Source organism: Gopherus flavomarginatus, chromosome 14, assembly GCF_025201925.1.
Source record: "Gopherus flavomarginatus isolate rGopFla2 chromosome 14, rGopFla2.mat.asm, whole genome shotgun sequence".
Classification (NCBI taxonomy): domain Eukaryota; kingdom Metazoa; phylum Chordata; order Testudines; family Testudinidae; genus Gopherus; species Gopherus flavomarginatus.
This window is the reverse complement of record NC_066630.1, coordinates 18724676-18740676: the sequence shown is the minus strand read 5'-3', so window position 1 is coordinate 18740676 and position 16001 is coordinate 18724676. Positions and strand designations below refer to the sequence as shown.

The 16001-nt window shown below is 48.8% G+C and overlaps 1 protein-coding gene across 1 annotated transcript in view; it reads right to left on the bottom strand.

Annotated features, from left to right (window-relative positions):
• The window catches only part of WTIP (WT1 interacting protein), a 120568-nt gene extending 104797 nt beyond the window's left edge, over nt 1-15771 (bottom strand). Inside the window, exon 1 of the mRNA XM_050922819.1 lies at nt 14084-15771. Coding sequence (XP_050778776.1) covers nt 14084-15527 — 1444 coding nt within the window. The 5' untranslated portion in view covers nt 15528-15771. The remainder of the gene's footprint in view (nt 1-14083) is intronic.
• Nucleotides 15772-16001: the final 230 nt, after the last annotated feature.

The following is a 16001-nucleotide window of genomic DNA, read 5'->3' as shown; positions in this document are numbered from 1 at the left end:
ATTTTAAATGACATTCGTTCTCTCCAGCCACAAATTAAGAAACGGTATTGGATCCAAACTAATTCAGAAGGCAGAACTGTTGCATCATTATACACTATAAAATAAAACACATGGGCTTTGAAAGAACCTAACTGTAATTTACTGAAAGATCTACTCCTATACAGCCACTCCACGTTTTCCTGCTGAGACATGGAATGTCAGGATATGAGATAAAAGAATCCCAATAACTTACTCCACAGGGAAAGAATCAGCAGCCTCACAATATCGGATTCATACTAATCCAGCCTGCTTTCTCATCCTATGTAAAAAGGTCATAATCTCAACCCAGCACAAACAGGACACTGTATGTTTCCCAGGAAATGAACACAACCACCTTAAACACAGCAAGGTTATGAGGAAATAGAGCACTATGGTTAACTTCTTGCAGAGGATGGGATGGTGGATGAAAAATATAATGCAATAATTCTGTTGCAGTGTCGAACAGATGCTGTCCAGTACAGACCTTTATACCTTTTGGGATGTAAAACTGTTACTAGGCCAAGTTCAGAATTCACTATTTATTCAGGCAAAACTCCAGCTGAAGTACAGGGGAGTTTTACCCAGGTACATTTCAGATTTTGGCTCACTGCCATTACAGTTTGATTTTTGTTCGCAAAATCCTTCTAGAAACTTGAAAATAAAAATGTCTTCTCCTGCCAAAATTGTTGTTTTATTATTTGGCAAACCCTGGTGCATTTTTTTAATAGCCATTGAAGTCAATATGGTTGTTCGTTTTTTTCCTTGTTCTTAACTATAGATATCAATTATATTAGCACAGCACTGAATATAGGGTTTGTCAGTTTGCTGCTGCTGCAGAACCTGCATGGGGGAAAAACACATTTTTTTTTTAAACCTGAGTCACACACAAAAAACTGGCTATTGTTTCTGAAAATAGAAATGTACAATCTGGAAAAGATTGCCTTCCAAACTGTATCAACTTTATTCGCACATTAAATATAGCCAGTTAGACAGTGGCTCTTTCATGCAGAGCTACGTTCCACTCTTAGAACGTACTTCATAAAATGATTTACTACTAATGTGTGTGAATTGTGAATGTGTGGTAGGTGATTTACCACCACACTGGTTATATGCACCTACATATCTCTGAGGAGGCTCACGCACAAAGACTATACCAATAGCTGCCAACAGGAGTTAAACTCAGATGGAAAAAAAATCCTCACTTTGAATCTTTCTTAAACTGTTAAAATGTTTCTTAAGATGTTTCCTTGACCATCTGAGAAGGTGAATCCTGCTGTTTGTTTTTTGTTTTTAAACAGAGAATGCTAGAGAAGAGTCTGAAGTAACATTCAGGTATTTGACCACCACCCTCGCTCCACCCCCAATCAGCTAGGAGCAGAATATAAATCTAGTTTCAAACTAACGACTATGTCGTCCTAGAGATTAACAGATCTAAAACTACTCAGTGTTTTATACACAAGAACTTGTCACTTAGGAATTAACAACAACATAGGAAGCTTAATACACCCCAAAACAAAGCAACTTGAAGCATGGACTGATCTTTAGTCTTTATAAGCTCACTTCTCTCTAAAGATACTAATTGTCAATGATAAGCAGAAAAGACTCTCTCTCCCCCCCACCCCCCACCCCCACACACACACTCTTCAAGTATAAATGAAAATCTTTAATTCAGATCTACAGGACTAAATGGCTCATTCCTCCACCCCTTTGACACATGGCCTGCATCATCATGTGGCTTAGAAAATCAGCTACAGCATTCGCAGACATGTGTGCTGGTAGAATTTCCAAACCATATGGTGATAGTAGAGGGTGTCTGTAAATTCTAAGAATTAAACCGAGACTTACTATGGTGTGGTAGCTCACATGCCCATAAAATGCTAGTCACAGTCAACTGAATCCAAATCCCAGGATCAGAAGCCCTAAGTCAATGTGTGACTATGACTTAGAAGTGGCCAGTACCCTCTGTATCCACATTATACCCATTCAAAATATAAATCACGCAATCAATAAGTTACAGAACTGTGTTCAGACTTCCTTGGGGGAGCAAGGAGGCAGAACCCCAACCAGGATTCTGACTCTGATATGGTTTTAGCCAATTACTGCTCAGCAAATAGGATCTGGCCTCTTTCATGCCATGGGGCATGGATGCACTAAATCAATTGCGAAACAGTTAAGCTTTACTACTACTGTACACAGAGCTTTAAAAAACACTTTGTATGCTTTTCTAGGGTGCTCATCGCTATAGCATCTGAGCACTTCACAAACACTAATCAATTTAGTCTCACAATGCCCCTGTGATGTAGGGAATTATTATCTCCATTTTACAGATGGGAAACTGAGGCACAAGGCGATTGAATGATTTGGCCAAGGTCACACAGACAGCCTGCGGTAGAGCCAGAAAACTGAGAACCCAGATCGTACACATCCTGTTCCAGGGCCTTAATCACAAGGCACCTTACTGGCATTAACTAGCTACCCAATAATTTCCTTGAAGAAAGATCTACTCAATAGTCACTAGCCTGAGAAGTAAGCTTACTAAGACAGAGGAAAAAATACTTGCCTTGTGACGCTTCCCCGCCCCAAAAAAAAGCCACACTCCCTGCAATTTAAAGGAATGACAGTTGTCACTGTTTATAGTATACACTGTCAATTGTAAAGTATGGTCACTTGACTAATATATTTTTAAATGCAAGTTACCATCTTTCTCTTGATTTCCTCAGCACTTCTATTCCTTCCTAGCTTCACTCTACTTTTTATCCCATTTCTTTCCTGCAGTCTCCATTCTCTCCCCCTTCATCTTTTTATCCCTTTCTCTCTTTCCTTGAGCTGTGCTCTGCCTCCTCCCCTGTGTGTACTCTTTCTAGATACTTACCCTACTTCTCTCTTCTAATTTAGCCCATCAGTCATCCCCTCTCTCCCACCCATCTAGATCCATGTACTTCATCTCACACACCCTCACCCCATCCACTCACTTGTCCACACCCTCAGACACAGGCCCAAATTAAAGTGAGCCACCTCCCCCAATCCAGGAGTCTCACCTAGGTGCAAAGTCAAATCTCCTCTAACCCCCACTGGCTATGAAGGGGGGCGGTAATGGGATTGCTACCAGGGGGCTCCACAAGCCCTACTTTGGGTTCCATCTTCTGTTGTCTCTAGGTGGAAAAAGCGTCTGATAAATGTGAGCGTCCTTCTGGGAGAGAGAAGCAGCATTCACCCCTCTCATGGCTATTGCAGTGGTCGTGGTGGGTCTCTGATAATCAACCACTGCTGCAGCTCCCCTGCATCCACCATCTGCTTTTTTGGGGGCCTCTCCTGTGAGCAGATCCAGTGTCTGACTCTACTGTTGAGAGCTTTCCAAGCTGTGGCAATGTGAAATTGATACAATTCTGCTCAGTTTCATGGGTACCCAGAGGATTTCCAATAGCAGCAGTGAGACACCCTCTGTCTGCTGTAGTTTAGAAAAGTTGAGAGCAACCCAGAGGCATTAGAGCTACCACAAACTTAAATAAAGTATAGAGCTATGCCATGCTTTATGTTTGGAAGGTTATTGTTGTAACCATAATGTCTAGACACTCTTTTAAAGGAATGCTTATATTACGTGGACATTGATGGCACTCACCCGGTAGCTTCCTAGTCAAAGGACAGTGAACTTTTCATGCCCTGGATAAAAAAAGATTAATTAAAGAATAATCCTCAGAATAAATTCTGCTTAAGAAGACAGCTAAAGTGTATCAATTATTATCTTTCTGTGTTGGTGGGAATAGGAGAAATATTATAGTTTATGAATAAAGCTTCCTAAGGGTATGGCTACACTTGCAACTTCAAAGTGCTGCTGTGGGAGCACTCCAGCGGCAGTGCTTTGAAGTGTGAGTGTGGTCACGGCGGCGCTGGGAGAGAGCTCTCCCAGAGCTGCAGGTACTCCACCTCCCCGTGGGGATTAGCTTACAGCGCTGGGAGCCGCGCTCCTAGCGCTGGGGCACTGTCTACACTGGCGCTTTGCAGCGCTGTAACTTGCTGTGCTCAGAGGGGTGTTTTTTCACACCCCTGAGCGAGAAAGTTGCAGCGCTGTAAAGCACCAGTGTAGCCAAGGCCTAAGAACTTAGGATCTGTAGAGTAATATTTTAGCAGAAGTGTTCTAGGCACTCAGATTTACAAATTGGGTTGGTAAGTGAAACAACATCTGGGGCCTGAATACCACTATTAGGGTATGTCTACATCTACAATTTTGCAGCGCTGGTTGTTACAGCTGTATTAGTACAGCTGTATAGGGCCAGCGCTGCAGAGTGGCCACACTTACAGCAACCAGAGCTGCAAGTGGTGTTAGATGTGGCCACACTGCAGCGCTGTTGGGCGGCTTCAGGGGGGGTTCGGGGAACACGAGAGCAAACCGGGGAAGGAGACCAGCTTCCCTGTGGTTTGCTCTCGCGTTCCCCGAACCCCCCTGCAAACCGCAGGGAAGGAGACCTGCTTGCTCGGGGGTTCGGGGAACGCGAGAGCAAACCGCAGGGAAGGAGACCTGCTTGCACTGGGGTTCGGGGAACGCGAGAGCAAACCGGGGAAGGAGACCAGCTTCCCCGCGGTTTGCTCTCGCGTTCCCCGAACCCCCCTGCAAACCGCAGGAAAGGAGACCTGCTTGCTCGGGGGTTCGGGGAACGCGAGAGCAAACCGGGGAAGGAGACCAGCTTCGCCGCGGTTTGCTCTCGCGTTCCCCGAACCCCCCTGCAAGCCGCAGGGAAGGAGACCTGCTTGCTCGGGGGTTCGGGGAACGCGAGAGCAAACCGCAGGGAAGGAGTCCAGCTTGATTACCAGAGAGGCTTCCTCAGGTATGCTGGGATACCTGCTTCTTCCACAGAGGTCAAGAAAAGCGCTGGTAAGTGTCTACACTTGATTACCAGCGCTGGATCACCAGCGCTGGATCCTCTACACCCGAGACAAAACGGGAGTACGGCCAGCGCTGCAAACAGGGAGTTGCAGCGCTGGTGATGCCCTGCAGATGTGTACACCTCCTAAGTTGCAGCGCTGTAACCCCCTCACCAGCGCTGCAACTTTGTGATGTAGACAAGCCCTTAGTCTCAAACTAGCTTCCACTTGTGCTTTCTTCATATTAACACCTGTGCATGCAGGTGCCTGCACAAAACTGATCACAAACAAATGAAGTCTGAGGCCCCCAAGTCAGTCATTTAATGTCTCAGTACATATACAAATACTAAAATAAGGTTTGAAATGTGTCAGAAGATACAAAGTAACAAATACCTTAGTGGTCTTAGTACGTTTTCAGAGCTTCATACATTTCCCATGGCTTTGTTCAACATTGCATCACATAATTCCAAAATTACATTACACACTGACTGAGGGAGCCTATTTAAGCCATCATTTGAAGGAGACTGCGCTTTCAAGGAATGCACTCTCTGCCGGAACATGTACATGTTACGTGCCACATATTCCAGGATTACATACAAGCTGTCTTAGGTATATGGATTTCTATTACAAGAACAATAAAAACAAACAAGTGTCTTAGGGCTTGTCTGCCTGGCAATATTACATTGAGCTAGCTTGTTTGCTGTAACTGCATTGATTAGATACGTGAGCTGAAACGCATCCACACGACTTCATTATGCTGGCTTACGGTGCTTTCCTTGTTAATCATTGTGTCTGCACAGCTCCGCATATGTTCAAATTAACCACACAGCATTCTGGGTAGCTATCCAATGTGGCAATGTTCCATCACTCAGCCATGCTCTGGGATTTTTCTCATGAGGTCTACCAGAGCCTACAAGAATTGTGGGACTTACAGGTCAAACTAATAAACTCCCGTGATTCCTCTCCCAGCACCCCATAATTCGTCCAAATTTTGCCACTGCCACTTTCCAGCTGCTGTCAGACAGCCTAGATGACACACAGCTGAGCACTGCAATCATGAGAGTTATTGAAAAAAGCAAGCATTCTGTTGGCAGTCACGCAGCCAAATGGGTGGCTCAGCGGCTTCGGACAGCTTGAGATGTAATACAGCTAGAGGTAGAGGAGAAGCAGGAGGGTGAAATCGAGCAGTTACGTCTGCAGAGCATTTATCTGGAGCAGCTTCACTGAGTGGAGCCATGTTCCTGGACTTAGCCAACTAGAAGAGACTGGTGGAATGGGAGAGTGATGCAGAACTGGGATGACCAGCAGTGGCAGGAGAACTTCACAATGCAGAAAGCTACTTTCCTATTCATCTGTGCAGCGCTCACCCAAGAGCTGGAGAGGCAGAACACCAATGTGAGAGTTCTCCTCAGCATGTTCTAGCACCATCTCGCAGCTCTCACCCCCAAAGTGCTATTGGTCAGCAGCTGATCAAGTTGGTATTGGTAGATCAAGTGTTAGGGCTGCTGTCATGAAGATTTGCAATGCCCTGTGGAAGGTGCTGGTGGGCTGGGTCATAAAGCTTAGCAATAAATAGGAGGTTATTGGTGGCTTAGCATGGATGAGGTTTGCAAACTGTATAGGGGCTACTGATGGGACACATGCCTATTCTTTACCCCAACACCAGGCCAAACATAACGGGAAGGGGTATTTCTCCATGGTGCTGCAAGGCCTGATTGAACCTTCCACAATGGTCACCAGTATCAATGTGAGTTCTAGAAAGGTCCATGATGCCAGTTTCTTTAAAGAATCAGGCCCATTTGCTGGAATGAGCTAGGGAATTTATGCTCCCCTGACCACTATGGACATTAATGGAGTTATGATTCTTCCCATCCCTTCGGGAGACCCAGCTTATCCCTGCGTCCCTGGCTGATGAAGCCTTTTACTGGACACTTGACAAGAGAAAGGAACAGTTTAATAGAGCAGCTGCTGAATGACAGTGGAGCATCAGCTTGAAAGACTGCAAGGCTGGATGACGTGACATGACATGACACTTCTCGCTATGTGCCTTGTGGGATAAGGGCTTGCTATCTCTTGCACCTCACCTGTGAGAGCCAGGAGCGGGAGTCTGGGTGGGCGCAGGACATGGAACGGCTTTCTGATCCTTACAGGCAGCCAGAGAAGGTGCCTCTGACAAATGCCCCAAGTGGCCAGGGAAACAGGGTCAGGGATGCATTATGCTCTTACTTTGAGGCTCGAGAGTAGTTGTGAATAATGAACATGCTGTAACCAAAGAAATGACTGAAATGTGCGTGTGTACCAATTTTATTAGGAACTGATCCTATGGGGGGGATGTTCTATGAAAGATGGGGGGGGGAAGCGGTTCCTAATGACATTTTTCAGCTGAGTGGCACCAAAAAAAAAAAAAAAGTGAGAGTTTTCCAGTAGCACAGATAATAAATAACGCCGCTTGAATTAAAAGAAAAGAAAAAGAAAGCCGACTGTCGTATGGACTTCAGACCAAGAGAACTGTGGCCTGCCCAAAATGGAGAAGGCTCACAAAGACCTGCAGGTGAGACGCAGTCAACTTTTCTTCTCTCTGGGGTTGGATTGCTGGGGGAAGGGCCTGAAATGTGGTTGATTGAAAGGGAGGTTACAATACATGATGTGTTTTCCATAGTGTGCAGACCATTGCCAAGATGGGTGCTGTGCTTGACCTTTGTAACAAAAGGTGCTCCCACACTGAGATTTGCCTCCGAACTGTGTCCCCGTCAAGACCCATATCCTCCATTCCAACTGCTCCTGGAAACTGTCCCTCCCTGGCCCCATGTCAGGATGCTGTTAGTACCTTGAAAGTTTCCTCTCTTGTCTTTTTCCTTTCTTCCAAGGTCTGTCAGCTTCTCAGCAGGGCCGTGGCAATCACGGAAACCAGAAAAAGCACAAGGACTTTTTGTCCCAATCCTAGTCTCCATGCCAACGATCACAAAATGTTGCTTTCCCCACAATTTTGGAATGCCATTCCCCACTCTGCCGGGGGTGGGAGGAGGGAATTCACTTCAAGGTGTTTAGACATTTTCCAGATTATTTCCCCTTTGTAAGGGACCTCTGTAAAAATATGCTGGGTGGCTGTGGGGGTTTAGGTGGGCGGAGGGCAGCAGAAGGCAGGTTAGTAATTGCATATGCACCCCTGCAGGCCAGCCGTAAGCTGGAGGATGTTCCCTGAGGCAAATCCTCAGGAGACATAGAAGGGTCTTGTTAAAAAAGACAATGGGCAAACCAGGAAGATATGCAGCCTGGCTATTAGGTGTCCCTCCATCTGGAGCAGGCGTGGAAGGGAAACGGTAGCTACGGTCAGTCCCGGGCGAGCTGCACTGCTTTGTAACGCATGTGCCAAAATACAAGCTGTGCCTTAAGTTCTCTTTTTATGACACTGGCAGATCACCATAAAGTGCACTACAAAATAAACAGAACTCTGCAGTCATTGTTCTGAATCCAAGAGTGTCAAATACCCACGAATGCCGTGTCCTGCCTATGCATTTTGAAATGTCTGTGAAGTCTGATTTGGGTTCAAGCTGAGGACATTTACAGAACTGGGAGCCAAATTACTTCTTCTGTTGCTCTTTTCTCTTTCCGGGTCTGTAGTTACGATAAGCATCCCTGCCATGCAACGCCTTTGCTTGTTTTAATCCCTGTGCTGCTGCTCCCTTGGGTGGGGGAGGAAAGGGGGTGGCAAGGAACAGGGGGAAAGGAAGGAGAGCAAGCAGGAAGCCATTTGAGAAGGGTGCATGGAGGCAAACCTGGCTGATGGGTGTAGAATTTGGTATGGCCAGGAACTAAAAGTATAGCTTTACATCTCCAGTGCAGATGTCATGTTGAGTACAGCGCGGGAGTGAAGGGGTTAAACGTCCCTTAAGTGGGGAGAGGCTTCTAGCCCCATCTAACATGGCAGCAGACAGCCAGAACCCAGAAAAAAGTAGTTTAAATCCCCCTATGCTGTTGTCGTGTAATACAGCACACACCACTTCCTGAACAGCTCCCCCCGGGTGCGTTTTCAGGCTGGCTGATAGTAGGGGTCCCCTGAACAGTAGTAGGGGTCTAGCTGTCCCGGCATGGGATCCCCATACCTGATAGGTCACGCAGTTCTTGGCCAGCCAGAAAAGCCTGCTCCTTGTCGGACCCCACGATCTATGCGGGCTCTAGGGTGCTTGCCACGTTGTCTGCGGTGCCTTCTGGAAAACTGTCCACCACAATTCTTGAGCACAGTGGTGGCATCACTTGCAAAAACATGGTCCAGGTCCTCATAGTCTGGGCAGGGAGTGGAGCATTACCAGAGTGGCTGTGCTTGTCCTTGTCTTCAGGTTCTTCTCTTGGAGCTCCTTTGCTCGGACTCGGCCCTGGGCCCAACTCTGGGCATGCTCTGACACAGTCTCATACATGCCTGCATTCTGGAGACAGAGGAGACTGAACACAGCTCTCCAAAGAGGGCAATCAAGTCCAGGAGCTCTGCAGGTATCCATGTGGTGGCTTTAGGGTGCAGCTGCTATAGTGGGGATGTGACTGTGGAGGGGTGAACTCACCATTACCTGGCACTGAGAAGGGGCTCACCTGACGAAATGCCAGCATGTAAATGGAGAAGTGACAAGATGACCCTGGAGTAGTGGTGTCCATACAAGCACACAGACAGAGCAGTCCAGGTGAGAAGCAATGCAGCATGAGATAGCAGTGGGACGACTGCCAGCAGCAGAGTCATGGAATCAGCTAAACCTTAAAGCAAACTCACTGCAAAGTGGCGTTACTCCTGTCCCAAGGAGGATTACTTAGGGTACATCTATACTACCCGCCACATTGGCAGGTAGTGTTCGCTGTATCGGGGCTTGATTTATTGCATCTTGTCTGGACACGATAAATCGATCCGCGAATCGACGCCCATACTCCACCGCAGCAGGAAGCTGCAGCACTCGACTCGTCACCATGAGGACGGCCAGGTAAGTCAAACTAAGATACTTCAACTTCAGCGAATAGCGTAGCTGAAGTTGTGTATCTTAGTTCGAACACCCCCCCCCCCCCCCCACAGTAGTATAGCCCAGGCCTGAGGCTGTCTGCAGTGTCACTTCCAGAGCTAAAACTTTAGTCATTCAGGGGTGTGAAAAACACACACCCCTGAGCGACAAAAGTTTTAGTGCTAAAAAGCGTTAGTTTAGACACCTTCATTCGAGGTGGGTTGGTTTTTAAATCTCCGGTAGAGCTCTCCCCCACCGATAAAGCGTGTCTACACTACCCATATCACAGAGCTACCACGGCCGTGCTGTAACATGGGCAGCGTAGACATACTCTTACTGCAGCAGCCAAAGATGACAAATAATTCACTTTAAAAAATATTGTGTGTGTACACAAGGCACCATCAGGCATATAAACTAAAGTTACTTCAATGTAACATCCCCATACAGATAAGCCTTCATTCTGAACAGAGGTTATGAGGACTGGTGTTGAGAGAGACTAAAATTAGCAATGTCACAAGATGTAAATGTACTTAGTAGATATTTAGGCTGATCCAGTTAAGGAGCATTAAACCATTTGCCCTGTTTGTTACACTATTAGGGCTAACACTTTCATTTTCTACTGGTAAAATTATAGCGTGCCTAAATACTGCAGGTGTTTGAAGGTCTTCCAGACTAATCTGATACTTCTTAGCGGAGTGCTCCTTTTAAGTACTGATCTGGGTACAGAGGCTATGGTGACTAGGTAGCCATGCCTTTAAGTTCATTTATATGGGTGTATGCCAGATGCTTAGTACTGTGTGAATGCAGTAGTGTATTTCTATTGCCTTTGATTTACTATCAGTGAGCGATAGGAGAAGCTTCCAGAGACTACTTAAGCAGTGTCCAAGTGACTAGCCATTATATCTATCAGAAGAAGACAGCTTCCTGCACCATCACTCTGAGCCTCTTGCAGCTCATAGTACTGCTCTGATTATGTTTCTTTTCACCCTTTCAATCTTTAGCCACACAGGGCGCAACCCTGAAGTGCTCACTCAGACAAAACTGACCCTTCACTTCACTTTGACTCAAAGAACTGCACGATCAAGCCCACAAAGTCCTATTAAAAACAGGAGTAATTTAAATAAAATAATAGGTGCTACAGAACACTGATAATCTGTGCTATGCTGTTTTAAACCCTATCTGGTGTGGGTCCTGGCTACCAGAGAGACTTCTGTGTGCCACTGCAATAGCTAAGGTCTGCTGGGAGGTTTGCAAACTCTCCTAGATATTAATTTCTGAGCAACGGGGGCCGGACATTCTTAACAGAGGGTCTTGGACTCTGAAATGTGCTTCTCCCATCTGTCTGACAGAGCCTCAGTCTGTTGATCTTTAGGGCATATTGTAACGTGTTGTTATAGATTATACATGCACCTCCCGACAGCTGCGAAAGACAAATTCTTATAAATTAAAAAGTTGTAGAGTAGAGCCCCCTCACACATACATCCCACCACACACTCTGTGCCTGTCTCTTGATGGACTCTTCCATCCTCTCTGAGTTACTCCCATGGCACCAGGGGCAGCTCTACGTATTTTGCCACCCCAAGCACTGCAGGCAGACTGCCCTCGGCAGCTTGCCTGCAGGAGGTCCCTGGTCGCGCGGATTTGGCGGCACGCCTGTGGGAGGTCTGCCAAACCCGCGGGACCAGTAGACCCTCCGCAGGCATGCTGCTGAAGGCAACCTGCCTGCCGCCCTCACGGCGACCAGCAGAGCGCCCCTCGCTGCTTGTCGCCCCAGGCACGCACTTGGCACACTGGTGCCTGGAGCCGTCCCTGCATGCCACTTCACTGCACCAAAGGCTTTTAGAGGGCCAGGGCTATCAGGCTATGTCCTCTGCTCTGGAAGCATCTTAGTGCTGGCACTTCCACTGAAATCCACTGAGATTTGCAAGGCAAACATTTACTTTGCCTAGTGTGATCATTAACTTCACAATTCAGCATCCGAGGATACTTAATGAGTCACAATAATTATTATGATCGTTTATATTGTGGTAGCCTTTTCAGACCTCCAACCAGATGGAAGCTACTGTATAACTATGCAGTGAATGACAATCTTCTCCTCTCCTACCCATCTCTGTCTCCTACATGTGTCTCTTAACCCACTTCCTATTGCTCACTCTCATTTCACCAGTATTAAAATTCCTGTTTAAATTCACAGGAGTCTGAGAACCACAAAGCAACAAATTTACAAATAGCATAAATATCTGTGCAAGACAGGTCCTTTCTGCTGCTCTGGAATGTTTTCAACTACCACAGCTGCCCTTCTCGGGTCCTTTTCTGTGCCAGCCAGCCAGCACCTCATTGGCACTCCAACCTCTTGCACGGATGTGGCCACGAGTGTCCCTCTTTCAGCTCCTACCTCTCCTGTGGAACACTATCACACAATCCAAAATGCTCATTAAATCCATTAAAATAATATGGATCCTGATCCTCCAGAACATTCACATGAGGTAAAAAGAACACACCTAATAGGTAAGGTCTGTCTCTCCTCTGCGCCCAGTCTGAGTAAAAGGGCAGGGCACTGAGGGGGGGAAAACCTTCCTCTCAAAGGCCACAGAGTGTGTCTCACTGTGCCACAGGGGGCAATGACCAGCTGACTGATGCATCAGTGCATCCACTTGCCTTTCCCTGCCCCATCTCCAAGTTGCAGGGCAAAGGCAGCTGGAGCTCCAGGAGAGCTCTTATGTAGCCTGCTATGCACAACCAAGCAGGGCACCCTCTGCAGAACCTGAATCTCTAATCCATATGAGTGCATATGGTCTATGAGGTCTTCCAAGATCTTCCCTCCCTACCCTACACCCCATTTGGCTGCATTGGGAGATCCCCAGTACCTGTAGGGAATGAGACAGTATTTGCAAGTTCTCTGTAGTTGTCTTTCAGATGCAAATATCTTGGCCATTTCCTTTCATTTAAAAGCAATATACCAAATGGGCTTAACTTGCACTGCGGACTAACTGCAAAATGCATTCATTTGTTTCACGGAGCTTTTATTGTTCAGAAAGACAGAAACAGACAGCGAGGAAAGGAGAAGATATGCAGGCAGAGTGACTTAGCTGCAGCCTGGCAGGAAAGGATCTCATCATCTCTTCTCGCTTTCTAGGTGCAAATCCAAGCTGTGTCACACTTGTGTGCGGTGAAGAGCCAAGGAAGGCCTTGCAGGCCAGAAACAGCATGTGCCAGAGGGTCCTGTGAGCATCTCTCATGTTGAATCGGGACAAAGATTTTACTGAAGCAAGTCCTAAAACTGGCTTCTCCAGTTTGCCCATGGTTTATAAAAACAAAACTATGGCAGCTGGGCCAAAGACTTCAAATGTATCTATTTCAAATCACATGAACTTTAGAATACAAGTTTGGGAGTCCTGAAAAGTTTGGTTTAGAATGGAAAGACAATTAACCATACCATACCAAACTATGCTGGCACAAACAGGTGCTTCTATAATACTTTATGCATTGTTTCCAGTCACACCAGGGAGGGGGAAAAGGACAAACTGCAGAAGGGATAAACACAAGGGGAAAGTCTCCAAAACAAACAAACACAGATCTTTGACAGAGGAACAGCATGAAAAGCAGCTTTTTTAAAAAACAGATCGAGTGTAACTAGTGGAGTAGACCAGGAGAAATGCAATCTAAAGCCAGAGGAATACAATTAAGAAACCTTTTTTTTTTAAATTGGTCCTTTAGCTCTGGACTACAGCAGACTTTAACAATATACCCCTGGGTAAGCAATCTGGATGGAAAATGGCCATGAATGTCAGTGACTATTTTCCTACAGGTAAAACTGTTAGTAAAAACAAGGTCTTATAAGGGATCGGCTTTGAATAGTTGGACTCTTACAGGCTAATGTTGGGCCTTTCAAGACTGGATTCCCCCTATGCCTGTCTGGAATGTACACAGCAAGTCAGCTTTCAACCAGTTCTGCTCATCGTGTGCAGCGGAACATCCACGCTAAGCTCCAGTCTGCCGTGGGACAGTGGCCATAGCAATGCGATCGCCTCTCCTTCCCCATATAGCCTCCTGGGCCAGGCACTAGGGTGACCAGACGGCAAATGTGAAAAATCGGGACAGAGGGTGGGGAGTAATAGGAACCTATATAAGAAAAAGACCCCAAAATCGGGACTGTCCCTACAAAATCGGGACATCTAGTCACCCTACCAGGCACTCCTAGAAACAAGCAAGAGGATGCCACTTACCAAAATATTCCTTCTTCATGTGCATCTCCAACTCCTTCTCCAGCTCCAGCGTCAACGCTTCCAACCTCCTCTCTGCCTGGCTGGGTCCACTCTCCCTGGACGGGGTGACCTGATACGGAAGCTTGAATTTGGGAGCTGAAGCGGACCCTTTGGTTGGGCTGTAAGTGTAGGATGCTAACGCCCCTGAAGCCGAGTCGGGGTTGGAGGCAGCGGGATGCTGCTGCTGCTCGTGCCTGGGATAAGCATCTCCATGCTCCTGCGTGGGATTTTCCTCCTGTAAACCTGGTCCCAGCATGGAAGAGCGGGGCGAAGGCAGCTGGAGCTCCGGGTACGCGCTCATGGAGCCTCTGGAGCTTCTGGAGCTATGGCTGGAGATGCTCGACCTGGGGCTGACCACAGACGGGTTGCAGCTCCCCACCGCCCCTGTCCGACCATCCTGGCTGCAAAGGCTGGACCTCGGGCTAACCATGGGGAGCCCCGGCCCGGCAGCCCCATCCAGCTCGGGATTCCCCGGCAGGCCGTAGCGGGAGTCCGAGTAACTGGAGCGGGGGCTGGCGGTGCTGGAGCGGGGACTGACGTGCCGCTGGTCGTAGCCCATGCTGATGCCACTGGTGCGGTTGCTGCTGGGCTTGCTCCCGCAGTCGTAGCTGGTCAGGCTGGCCCGGGGGCTGGAGTGTTTGCTGGTGTCACTGGCCGTGCTGGCGTAGCTCGACCTGGGGCTCAGAGCGCCGCCTTCGTACTGCACCAGACTGGCCCGCGGGCTGCTGTATTTCTCCTGCCCGGGCACCACCAGGCTGGCCCGGGGACTGGAGAACTTCTCGTAGCCCGGGGCGCCGCTGCTGCCCAGGCTGGACCTGGGGCTAGAAAAGCGGCTGAGCTGCTCCTGGCAGGAGGCGGCCAGGCTGGCCCGGGGGCTGGCCGCGTTGTATCTGCCCTCGGGCCCGGCGTGGGCTCGGCTGCTCGGCGGGCCGGGGTAGGAGCCGGCCGGCTTGGGCACGTAGACGCCCTCGTAGGCGCTGCCGGCGCTGTGCCGGGCGCTCTCGGAGGAATAGCGCCTGCCCTTGTCCGCGAAGCCGCCGTAGCAGGGCAGCGCCACCTCGGAGCGGGTGCAAAGCCCTTCCTCGCAGCAGCCCGGCTCCGGGCCGCCCCCCCGGCTGCCGCCGTTCAGCGAGCGGGACTGGGGGGCGGCCGCAGCCTGGTACACTTTGCCGGAGGGAGCGGCGGGGTGGGCGTCCCCCGGGGGGCCCACGGTGCCATTCATTTTCTTGCCTCTCGGCTCCGCCGTCATGTGGGCTGCGATGGCCAGTTGGGCGTCTTCCAGCAGCTCCCTTCGGCTGCCGCTGCAGCCCCGGCCGCTGTACAGCCCATCCTGGCAGGGCTCGTAGAGAGACAGATCTTCCATGAACTTGCTGGCTCGGGCAATGTCCTGCTCGTACCTCTCCATGCTCCGCCGGCCCCGAGCCGGAGGGGTAGCGGGGAGAGAGAGGAAAAAAAGTGGGGGGGGGGAGGGCACGAAAGCCGCCGGCCGGGAAGTTTGCAGCAGGGCAAGGCACTTTTCTGCCCAGGCTGCTCCCCCTGCCCCAGAGATCTGCAGCCAGGTGACCCAACAGCTCCTTGCACCAGGTCACCTGGAAGGCATCCTTGCTCCACAGCCCGTCTCACGACCAGCTCCCGTGGCAGAACGAGGACAGGCGAGAAGAAAAAGCCCCCGTGTGTCAATTTCCAGCCTTAAATAAGTTGCTCAGGCCAGTCAATGGCGCGCTGCGCGGAGGAATTTGCACTCAGGAGCTGCCTGCCTTCTCCCCCTTTCCCGGCAGAGTTGCACCTAGACCCAGCGCCGGGGACAAACTCCGAGCCTGGGGGCAAGTGCAGCTCCCGGCTCCCAGAGTCTTTGTGGCGCTGGAAGAGATGCACAGAG